This window comes from Tupaia chinensis, unplaced genomic scaffold, assembly GCF_000334495.1.
Source record: "Tupaia chinensis unplaced genomic scaffold, TupChi_1.0 Scaffold000238_1, whole genome shotgun sequence".
Taxonomy (NCBI): Eukaryota; Metazoa; Chordata; class Mammalia; order Scandentia; family Tupaiidae; genus Tupaia; species Tupaia belangeri.
The window spans coordinates 961,870-973,113 of NW_006159716.1; the positions used below are offsets into that span (position 1 = coordinate 961,870).

Genomic DNA, 11,244 nt, shown 5'->3' on the forward strand with positions numbered 1-11,244 from the left:
GGGGGGGGGTTCCACATGCACACACACACACACACACCTGGAGGGTTTTTCAAGCCACTGGAGCCAGGACTCCATTGCATGGTTGGTCATGTGGGATCAGGCTCCCTTGGCCACAGGGCCAGCCCAACAAAGGGAATCTTGAACCTGGAGCTCTGACCACAGAAGCAGGTGGAGGGTACGAACATGCTTAGGAACAATCACAACCACAGGACTGCCTCTGCTTCCTGCCTTCTTCATCGCCTCTCCTCCTACTCTTGGGAGACTCACAGAAGCCCCAGGAGTGCCTCATCCCAGGGCCCTTCTTTTATTTATTTATTTATTTTTGGAGAGGTTTTTTTGCTATAGGGCATGTGCGCTCGCCAGACAGACAGAGACAGAGAGACAGAAAGCAAGAAATCACCCCCCAGGGGGGATGGTCACACCGCAGTCCCTTCTCCTCCATTCTCCTCTCGGGATCTTGGGCACACATGCACACATGCCCGGCGTGAGTTTTAAGCCACCAGGTCCGGGACTCAAACCGCGGTCAACTACGTGGGAGTCCAGCGACATAGCCATTACACTAACTGCTGGTCCCTTCTTTCCGGGACCTTCCTCCCCTCTGCATCTCTGACCTGTTTCCGGGAACGCAGGGCACATTCCTCCAGGGTCTCAGCTGCCTCCAGCTTTCCCTGCCGCCGGTACAGAGCGCCTAGGTTCCTCAGGGTGGTGTTCACTGTGGGGCTACTCCGGGTGAGACCAGGGGAGGAAGAGTAAATGCTCTCCGAAGAGGAAATGAGGCAGACAGGGAACAGAGCCAAGGCCAAGGGAAGGTCAAAAGGCAGGAGGAAAAGGGGTCCGGGAGGCTGGGGTGGGGGTCAGGGTTGGACAGGGCACTGGGGCCTGGCCGGCCTTTCACTGAGCTCACCTGCTCACTTTGCAGGCCTTGTACCAGCCTCCATACTCGACATAGGGCGTGCTGCCCTCCCGGGGCCGGCTCTGCAGGGCAGAACAGGGAAGGAGCCAGAGAAAATCCTGTAGAGTTGCTGGGGGGTGAGCTAGGGGGCTGGGTGCATACTGGGCTGGGGAAGGCACCATGCGGCTGGGGACGTGCTGGGCTAATGCCAGGGGTAAGAAGGGCCAGGAGCCTTGAGTCCCCCAGGCTGTTCCCACTCACTTTGCTCCTTTCCTCCCGCTCCTCGGCATGCATCCAGATGGGCTTGTGGTCATCTGGGAGGATACACAAGGTGGATGAGGTTAGAGAGTGGGGCCGGGACCAGAGGCCAGCAGTGCTGAAGGGGTCCGGCTCCCCCTGGGAGCCACTGTGACCTTACCCCCCACCTCTGGTCTGCATTTCCTTTCCTCCCTGCAGCCTCTCCCCAGGTGCTCACCACTCACCATCCACCAACCCAAACTCCTGCACATGGGCACGGGTCAGGATCTCTTTGTACAGGGTCTCGGCCTCAGCATATTTGCCCTGTTTCAGGTAGCAGGAAGCCTGGAGGGCAGGAAGGCAAACACAGGAACAAGAGAAGAAAGTGGAGGGAGACGAGCGGGTGGCCGGGCTCAGGGAGCCCCACTTCCTGCTGTCCCTATGACTTTCTCCAGAGGTCCTCCTTCCACCTCCTTCTCTAGCTGTGGGATCTCCAGAAGTCCTCCTTCCACCTCCTTCTCTAGCTGTGGGATCAAGGGTATCCCTGCTCCACTCCCAAGTGGATTCCTCGTCACTCCCAGCGGCAGCCCCAAAGATGGCACCAACTTGACGAGAACGGTGTATCCACTCCAGGTGCTGCCCAGTTCCAGGGCAGGAGTGGCCTCTCCCTTCCCTCCCCACAACTCCCTTACCAGGTTGTTCTTGGTCCGGGCTACGTTAGGGTTGTCGGGCCCCAGCTGCCCCTCATAGATGGCCAGCGCTCTCTGGTAATAGCGTTCGACGGCCTCGTACTTGCCCTGGTTCTGGCACAGCAGGGCCAGGTTGTTCAGCTGCTTGGCCACGTCTGGGTGGTCAGTGCCCAGGACCTGGAGGGGGCAAGGGGGGAGATAAACGGCTGATGCCCTGTGTGTACGTGCGCACACGCGTGTACACTTGAGCAAGGGAAGGGAATGGCAGAAGAGAGAGCGAGGCAGAGGGGAGGGAAAGGTAGGTCAGAGGAGAGGTGAGAGGAGGGGGATCCCACCACAGCTGACAAAGGAGGGCTGGGTACCTTCTCCCGGATTTCCAGCGCCCGCTGGCACAGCGGCTCCGCCTCCTTGTACTTGCCTCTTTTGCCGTAGAGCACAGCCAGATTGTTGAGCGTGGCAGCCACCTGTGAAGAGAGGCCTGTCCCCGTCAGACGCTGCGACGCCAAAGGACCTAAGAGACCCGAGGTCCCCCACCCCGTACTGCACAGTAGGGCCCTACACGGACAACCCCAAGAGACCTGGAATCTACCATCCTAGCCAAAGGCTGGCGGGAGGGAAACTGCTGAACAGGGTAGCTCAGAAACCATGGTGGCGGCATCACCCCAGGGGGATTCTTAGAGATGGGTTGCCATGGGACCAGCAGATGGCGTAATGGTTACGTCGCTGGACTCTCACATAGTCGACTGTGGTTTGAGTCCCAGAGGTGGGGACTTGAAAATCACAATGGGCACGTGTGTGTGCGTGCCCAAAATTCCAAGAGAAGAATGGAGAAAAGTGATTGAGGTGTGGCCAACTCCCCTTGGGGGGGGGGGGTTCTTGCTTTCTGTCTATCTCTATGGTGAGTGTATGTACCATATAGCAAAAATCTCTCTCAGAAAAAAAAAAAAAGGGCTCCCATGGTGCCAGCAGATGGCATAATGGTTACATTGCTAGACTCCCACGTAGTCAACTGTGGTTCTAGTCCCAGACTTGGCAGCTTAAAACTCACACCAGACATGTGTGCATGCATACCCAAAATCTTAAGGGAAGAATGGAGGAGAAGGGACTGTGGCATGGCCACCCCCCCTTGGGGGGGTGATTGCTCACTTTCTCTCTCTCTGTCTCTCCAGAAAGTGCACATGCCATGAAGATTGGGAGCATGGGGACCAATAGGTAGAATGGAGGTTAAGGTAATTGGATCCCACATGACTGACTATGCTCTTTGAGTCCTGGACCAGTGGCTTGAAAAACACATGCCCTTGGGGCTAGAAAGTGGCGTGGCAGTTAAGGCATTAGATTCCCACATGACCAACCATGGTTCAGACCTGGCGGCTTGTTTTCTCACTTTCTGTCTCTCTTTATAGATAGTCAAATTTTTAAAAATAATAATAATAAATTAAATTAAACTGTTCTTTATTAAAGAGGGGCTGGAAGGTGGCATGGTGGTTAAGGGCGCTGGACTCCCCCATGGCCAACTGTGGTTCAAGTCCCTAGACCTGGCAGCTTGCTTTCTCACTTCCCCTCTCTCTCTGTCTGATCAAACTGGAAAATGATGATGATGATGAAGAATAAAAGTAAATAAAATAATTACTTTTAAAAATAAAATAAAATAAAAATGACTGACAGCTGTGTGCCCAGGGGCCAGCAGATGATGTGGTGGTTACATTGCTGGACTCTTCTTACATGGCTGACTGCAGTTCAAGTCTCAGACCTGGCGGCTTGAAACACACTCTGGGTGCATGTACATGCGTGCCTAAGATCCCAGGAGGAGAATGAAGGAGAAGGGACTGCTGTGTGGCCATTTCTCTGGGGTTATTTCTCACTTTCCCTGTCACTGTCTCTGTCTCTCTTTTTCCAGCAATCACATACACTCTAAACCTCTAAAAAAAAAAAAAAAAAAAGTGCTCAGAATCCCAAGAGGAGAATGGAGAAGTGACTGCAGAATCATCCTTTCTGGGGCATGATGTCTCACGTTCCCTCTCTCTCCACCTCTCTCTGCAAATGCATGCACCCAATAGCAAAAATCTAAAAAAAAATAAAAAATAAAAAATAAAAATAAATTAAAAAAAGAGGGGGAGCATTATTACCTGTGGGGAGCCAAGAATGTTACAGATGTCCTACATGTGTGGGACAGCTCCGGCAACTTTTAAATGTCCTACTAGACAGTCAAACATTGAATGTAAGTTTTGACATTCAGTAAGGTAATCAAGATAATTTTGTTTTCTGAGATGCATCATTCTGCCTTTTACATCATATCGTGGGGAATTAATTCCAGTCAATTCATTTAAAAAATATTTTATTTCAGGCCAGCAGGTGGCATTAAAGTTAAGGTGGCTGGATCCAACAGGGCCAAGTTTGAGTCCTGGCTTGAAAATCGTGCTGGGTGCCTGTGTGTGTGTGTGCCCAAAATCTCGAAGGGAGATTGGAGGAGAAGGGACTGTGGCATGGTCATCCACCCTGGGGAGAGGATTGATTTCTCACTTTTCTCCTCTCTCTCTGTCTCTCTCTGGTGAGTGCATACACCCTACAGCAAACAAAACAAAACAAAAACAAAAAATTTATTTCTCCACTTTGACAATCTTTTTTTTTTGAGAGATTTTTGCTAGAGGGCACATGTTCTCAGCGGAGAAACAGAGAGAGACAGAAAGCGAGAAATCACTCCCTGGGGGGGGCATGTCACAGTCCCTTCTCTTTCATTCTCCTCTAGGTATTCTGAACGTGCATGCACATGCACCCGGCATGAGTTTTAAGCTGTCAGGTCCAGGACTTGAACTACAGTCAACTACAAGGGAGTCCAGTGATGTAACCATTACACCATTTGCTGGCCCCATCTTTCTTTCTTCTTCTTTTTTTTTTTTAAGAAAGATTTTACTGTAGAAACCATGTGTTCACCAGAGACACAGAGGCAGAGAGAGAGAAAGTGAGAAATCATCCCCCATAGGGGTGGCCTCAATCCTATCTCCTCCATTCTCCTCTCGGGATTTGGGGCATGCAAGTACATGCACCCAGTGTGAGTTTCAAGTTGCCAGGTCCCACACTTGAACCACATTTGGCTATGTGGGAGTCCAGCACCTTAACCATTATGCCACCTGTTGGCCCCACTTTGGCAATCGTATAAATTGTCCTGGGTCACTATCCTTAAGGGTCATTTCTACTTAAGGTCATTTCTCTCTCTCTCTCTCTCTCTCTCTCTCTCTCTTTTTAAATATTTTTGCTATAGGGTGTATGTGCTCACCAGAGAGACAGAGACAGAGAGCAGGAAATCACCCTCCAGGGTAATTATTATTTATTATAAAAGAGTCATTAGTGTCCCAGACTAGGTGGCAGAGTCCGTACTGGACTGGACTGCAGTGCTGAAAGTCACACAGCTGACCACAGATTCGGGTCTCCAGTCTACCTTAAACAGACTGGACACACACACGCACATGCCCAAGATCCTCGTGGCCTGGAGGGCAAGAGGAAGGGGACCGTGGCATGACTAGACCCTGTCAGAATGCTCTGTCTTTCTCTCTTCCTTCTCTCTCTCTCGTTCCTGAATGTTACACACACGTTTTCCATCATGAATAAAATGAAATGAAAATTCAGGTCTGTCTGGGCCAGCAGGTGGCGTAGAACTTAAGCTGCTGGGTCCCACATGGCCGACTGTGAAGCGTAAACTTGAAAATCGCACCAGGAGCACATGCATGTGTGTGCACAAGATCCTGAGAGGACAATGAGAAGAAGGGATTGTGACATGGCCAGACCTCCTAGGAGTGATTCCTCACTTTCTCTCTCTCTCTGGTAAGCACACACACACTCACACACAACTAGCAAAAACTAAATAGATATAGATAGATAGATAGATCAGGTCAGCCGGAAAGTCATGACATATTTTTCTATGCAAGAATGCGTCATGACTTCTCCTACAACCCGACAGACATAGATATTTCTCGCCCATGTCACCAGCTGCACAGTTCTAGTCCTGGACCCAAAGGCTTGAAAAAATGCCAGGCGTAGATAGATAGAGACAGAGAGAGTCACTGAATCTTAGAGGATGAGAACCACTGGGGATCAGCAGGTAATGCCCAGACGCCTCCTTCCTAAGCACCTCCAGTGAGTACACTGAGGGCAGCAGATGGGCAAGCTGAGCGAGGTCAAAAGAGCACTGGGGACAGGGAGAGGGCAGGGATTACTGACGGCAGGGTGGTCTCGGCCCAGGGTGCTCTCTCGGATGCTGAGGGCGTCGTTCAGCCGGGGGGCGGCTTCCTTGGCCTTTCAGCTTCCTTGTACTTATTCTGGTCCCTGAAAGGAGACAAAGTGACAGGGGTTATCCTTAAGCCATCTCCTCCCTCTCTCTCTTTGGGAGGACTGAGGTCCATTTAGGGACTGGAGATCCCTAAGGAGACAGGAAGCTTGGTATGAAGAGTGAAAGGGCTTGGGAACCAGCAGTTAGCGTAATGGCTATGTCGCTGGAGTCCCACGTAGTCGACCACGGTTCGCATCCCGGACCCGGTGGCTTAAAACTCACGCCGGGCGCGTGTGCGTGCGTGCCCAAGAGCCCGAGAGGAAGGGGACCGTGGCATGACTAGACCCTGTCAGAATGCTCTGTCTTTCTCTCTTCCTTCTCTCTCTCTCGTTCCTGAATGTTACACACACGTTTTCCATCATGAATAAAATGAAATGAAAATTCAGGTCTGTCTGGGCCAGCAGGTGGCGTAGAACTTAAGCTGCTGGTCCTTCTCTGGAGGGGAAGGGATTGCGGCGTGACCATCCCCCCTGGGGGGTGATTTCTCGCTTTCTGTCTCTATGTCTCTCTCTGTCTGGCGAGCGTACGCGCCCTATAGCGAAAATCTCTCCAAAAAAAAAAAAAAGAGTGAGAGGGCTTCACGGACATAGTCATGCCAGGCTGCAGAGCATGCCATCCCAGGCGAGACCCAAGTCATGGGATGCAAGAGCCAGAAACAGAGAGCAAAGGACACCCCCATAAGAGAGACGAGAGAAGCAGAGCCTGAGAGATAAGTAGTCTCTGGGGCCAAGGACTAAGGGATAGAAGAAGAGACAGTTCCGGTACAGCAGAAAGTCCCCTAGTGGGGTATATCTGGAAGGCCCAGCAGAGAGGAGAGGTACTCTGCAGAGAGGAGGCACTGGAGTCAGGAGCCAACAGAGGACCAGGACCGAGGTGGAAATGCGGGGCAGATTCTAGGCCAAGGAGGAGGGTAGTACTCACCGATAAACCAAAGCGAGAATGTTGAGCATGGTAGCAACATCAGGGTGGCCACGGCCAGACGTGCGCTCCAGATCCTCTAGTGCCTGCTTGCAGAGTGGCATGGCCACTTCATAGCGACCCTGGGCTGCATACTGGATCACCAGGTTGTGCAGAGTCCGCAGCCTTGCAGGGATCTCATATCCGCCTTGCTGAGCTGCTGCAGCGCCTTGGCCACAGGACACTAAACCATCCCAGAAAGTTAAGAGAATCTTTCAGAGAACTCTTCCTTCCACCTTTGCCAGATGCCCTCCCTGTTCCCCATTCCACATGTGTACACCTGTACCCACCCCAACAAGCCTCCTCATCAACACTTGCCTCAACTGCTATTCTTTTTTTTTAAATCTTGCCAGGGAGCACATGCACTCCCTGGAGAGAGAGAAAGAGAGACAGAGAGTGAGAGAGGGAAAGTAAGAAAGGACACCCTCACCCCCCCACCCTCCGCACGAGGGATGGTCACTGGTCATGCTACGATTCCTTCTCCTCCATTTCTCCCTCCTTTTGAGATTTTGGGCATGTATGCACATGCACCTAGCGTGTATTTTTTTTTCTTGAGAGATTTTTGCCAGAGGGCATATGCACTTGCCAGAGAGACAGAAAGCGAGAAATAGGGACCAGCAGTTAGCATAATGGCTATGTCGCTGGACTCCCACATAGTCGACCACGGTTTGAGTCTCGGACCCGGTGGCTTAAACTCACACCGGGCACGTGTGCCCAAGATCCTGAGAGGAGAATGGAGGAGAAGGGATTGTGGCGTGGCCATCCCCCCTGGAGGGTGATTTCTTGCTTTCTGTCTCTCTGTCTGTCTGGTCAGCGTACACGCCCTATGGCAAAAACCTCTCAAAAAAAAAAAAGTGAGAAATCACCCCTGCTAGGGAGGATGGCCAGACCACAATCCCTTCTCCTCCGTTCTCCTCTCAGGATCTTGGGCACATATGCACACGCGCCCGGCGTGAGTTTAAGCCACTGGGTCCAAGACTTGAACTGCAGTCAACTACGTAGGAGTCCAGCAACATAGCCATTACTCTAACTGCTGGTCCCCCAACTACTATTTTTTTTTTTTTGAGAGGTTTTTGCTATAGGGCGCATGCACCACCAGAAAGACAGAGAGACAGAAAGTGAGAAATCACCCCCTAGGGCGGATGGCCACGCCACAATCCCTTCTCCTCCATTCTTCTCTCAGGATCTTGGGCACGCATGCACACGCACCCGGTGTGAGTTTAAGCTACCGGGTCCGGGACTTGAACCATGGTGGACTACATGGGACTCCAGTGACATAGCCATTATGCCAACTGCTGGTCCCTAACTACTATTCTTTAACCCACTCCCTTGCACCTGTGCCCACCACAATTTCATTTGTTTATCCAGTGATTCCTTCATTCAACAAGCATTTGCTCAATAAGCATGAGCCAGGGGCTGTCTGAGGAATACAAAAATAAGAAAGACCTGGTTCTGTCCCTGGAGGAGCTCCTGCTCTTCCATCTCCAGTCATTCTCTCACTAGACTGGGAACTCCTCACTGATGAGACCTGCGTCATTTTCATTTTGGTATTTCTAGTACCCAGCACAGTGCCTGGCACATGTTAAGAGTTTGATAGGGACCAGTTATGGTGGTTGAGGTGCTGGATTCCCACGTAGTTGACTGTGATTTGGGTCCCAGATCCAGCGGCCTAAAACTCACGCCAGGCACATGTGCATGCATGCTCAAAATTTGAGAGGAGAATGGAGGAGAAGAGATTGCAATGTGGTCATTTCCCCCCACCCCAAGGGGTGATTTCTTGCTTTCTGTGTCTCTATCTTTCTCTCTGTCTCTCCAGCAAGCACACGAACCCGGTAGCAAAAATTTCTCTCTCTCAAAAAAAAAAAAAAAGGAGTTTAATAAATATTGATGTTGATGAATAAGGAGGAGGCTGAGGAAATCAAAATACTAGCCTAGCCCCTGCCCCATCTCCAGAGGAAGGAGAGAGCCTGTTTCTGGGGAGTGAGTATCCTGCGGTGGGCCACAGCTGGGACCAGCCCTCACTGTCACTCATCACCATCCAATTCCAGAAGCAGACTCACAGCCATTGCTGGGGTCCTCTTCCTCCTCGTTGGGGAAGAGGTCATCCAGGGAATCCTTGGTGGCGTCACCTTCCTTTTCGTCCTGGAAGGGAAGAAGCAGTGCGTCAGGGCCAAGATATCCCTAGGAGCCTTTATGGGACCTGCTGAGCCATGAAATGACTGACAAAGGGGGCCTAGAAGACCCCCCTTCCTGCCCCAGTCCCTGAGTAGGCCAACATCTTGCCCAGTCAAGCTCAGTCTGTTCTTACTGGTAAAAATCCAGAAATGCTTTGGACGGAATCTCATGACATTCCCTTCCTTCGCATCCAGGAAGTTTCCTTCCTAACCACCTCCTTCTCCAGCCTCCCCACCGGCTGCTGTAATTGCAGCCCTGGGCTGATCCCTGTGCACTTGCACTGATTACAGGTCTGTCCTGTCTCTCCTGAGGCCGGGGAGTGTGTCTGACCTTTCTGACACGCACTCGAAGGGGCCAGCCCAGCCATGCGCACGGCATCTGCCACGGCTCACTCTGGACTTCATGCTCGCCCCTCACTGTCCAACCTACTTCCACTCTGGGAACTTTTTTTCTCCTCAGGAAGAAGGAAAAGCCTAGCCTTTTACAAACACCTCCAGCCTGCCCCTCCAGCTTCACCAGAGGGTCCATGCAGATCATCTCACTAGCCCTAGGACGGACCAGCTTTCCACCCCGGGAGCCTTATCCACAACACACACCACAGCCTTCCAGTCTAGAGGGCTCCTTCCTCTCCCTCATCATCCTTCAGAATCCAACCCAATTCCTAATCCATTCAAATGAGAAATCTAGTTGGAATCCTCCCCACCTCTGTACGCTGCCTCTTCCCCACGGACACCAGTCCGGCCCGCAGGGACCTGTCTCTGTGGAATTCCTCCCACACCGACTGAACCACTTAGCCAGCGCTGAGCACCCACTGCTTGGCATCGTCACATACGTGCTCACACATATGTGCCTGTTCCTGACAAATACTTATACGCTCAAAGGCGGGAACTCTCTTTGAAAGTTTTTCATATCTCCTCTATGCCCACCTTGTACAGCATAAGGCACAGAGATACGTAAACACCTGCCAAGTGAGGGTTAATGTCACGCACCGTGTGAGTAAATTTGGGGAGGGCTTGATCAACTGGGCAATGCCTTCCCTGACTGTAGCATTTAGGGCCTGGGTTAGAACTGGCCGGGTGCTTATCTCACAGACCTGTAACTGCGAGAGCAACGACCCTGTTCCCTGAGGAGTATGCAGTGCCTGGCACTCAGTGGGCATCTAATGAAGTGGTGACTGAATGAGTGGCTACCGTTTTCCCCCTTGCTGTCACCTGGACTTGGTGTCAGGACTGAAAAAGAAATTCGCCAGGTGGGATTGGGGTGGATGGAACTGCTAGCCCCTGAGGATGGTGGGCCAAATGCCCCCATGTTTGTGGCGACACCCAGCTGGCAGCCCCCGGCCAACCTGGCGTGCACATGCTCACCGCAGTGTGCCCATCCTCGTCATACTGCCGCAGCTGCCCCAGGAACTCCAGGTGCTTCTTCTCCTCCTCCAGCTGAGCCACGGCCTGCTCACTCCGCTGGAGACGCTGCTGGGTGCCCGCGAGCTCATCCCGGAGCCACTGGTTCTCCAGGCACAGCCGCCGCACCTGAGCCCGCAGCTTCTGTTTCTCCGACTCCACTGTGCTCAGGTGGCTGGCTAGAGCCAGCATCACCTAGGTGGGGACATCCTGTGAGCGCCACGCTCTGGATCAGGTGCTCAGTGAGATGCAGAGGGAGCCTGCTAGGAGGTGACAAGACTGGCAGGGGCACAGGTGGGCAGCGACGGCTCTACCCTCAGAATATACTAAGTTCGAGACCAGCAGTTGACGTAATGGCTATGTCACTGAACTACCATGTAGTCGACCGCAGTTTGAGTTCTGGACCCGGTGGCTTAAGCTCATGCCAGGCACGTATGGGTGCGTGCCCAAGATCCCAAGAGGAGAATGGAGGAGAAGGGATTGCGGCGTGGCCATCCCCCCGCGGGGGTGATTTCTCGCTTTTTGTCTCTATGTCTCTCTCTGTCTGTCTGGTGAGTGCACGCACCCTAT

The 11,244-nt window shown here is 52.3% G+C and overlaps 1 protein-coding gene across 1 annotated transcript in view; it reads right to left on the reverse strand.

Annotated features, from left to right (window-relative positions):
• The window catches only part of KLC4 (kinesin light chain 4), a 17,828-nt gene that overhangs the window by 3,445 nt on the left and 3,139 nt on the right, over positions 1-11,244 (reverse strand). The window contains 11 exon segments of the mRNA XM_027771898.1: positions 612-720; positions 905-975; positions 1,154-1,206; positions 1,375-1,474; positions 1,822-1,995; positions 2,181-2,282; positions 6,034-6,105; positions 6,108-6,138; positions 7,064-7,283; positions 9,160-9,241; positions 10,639-10,869. Coding sequence (XP_027627699.1) covers positions 612-720; positions 905-975; positions 1,154-1,206; positions 1,375-1,474; positions 1,822-1,995; positions 2,181-2,282; positions 6,034-6,105; positions 6,108-6,138; positions 7,064-7,283; positions 9,160-9,241; positions 10,639-10,869 — 1,245 coding nt within the window.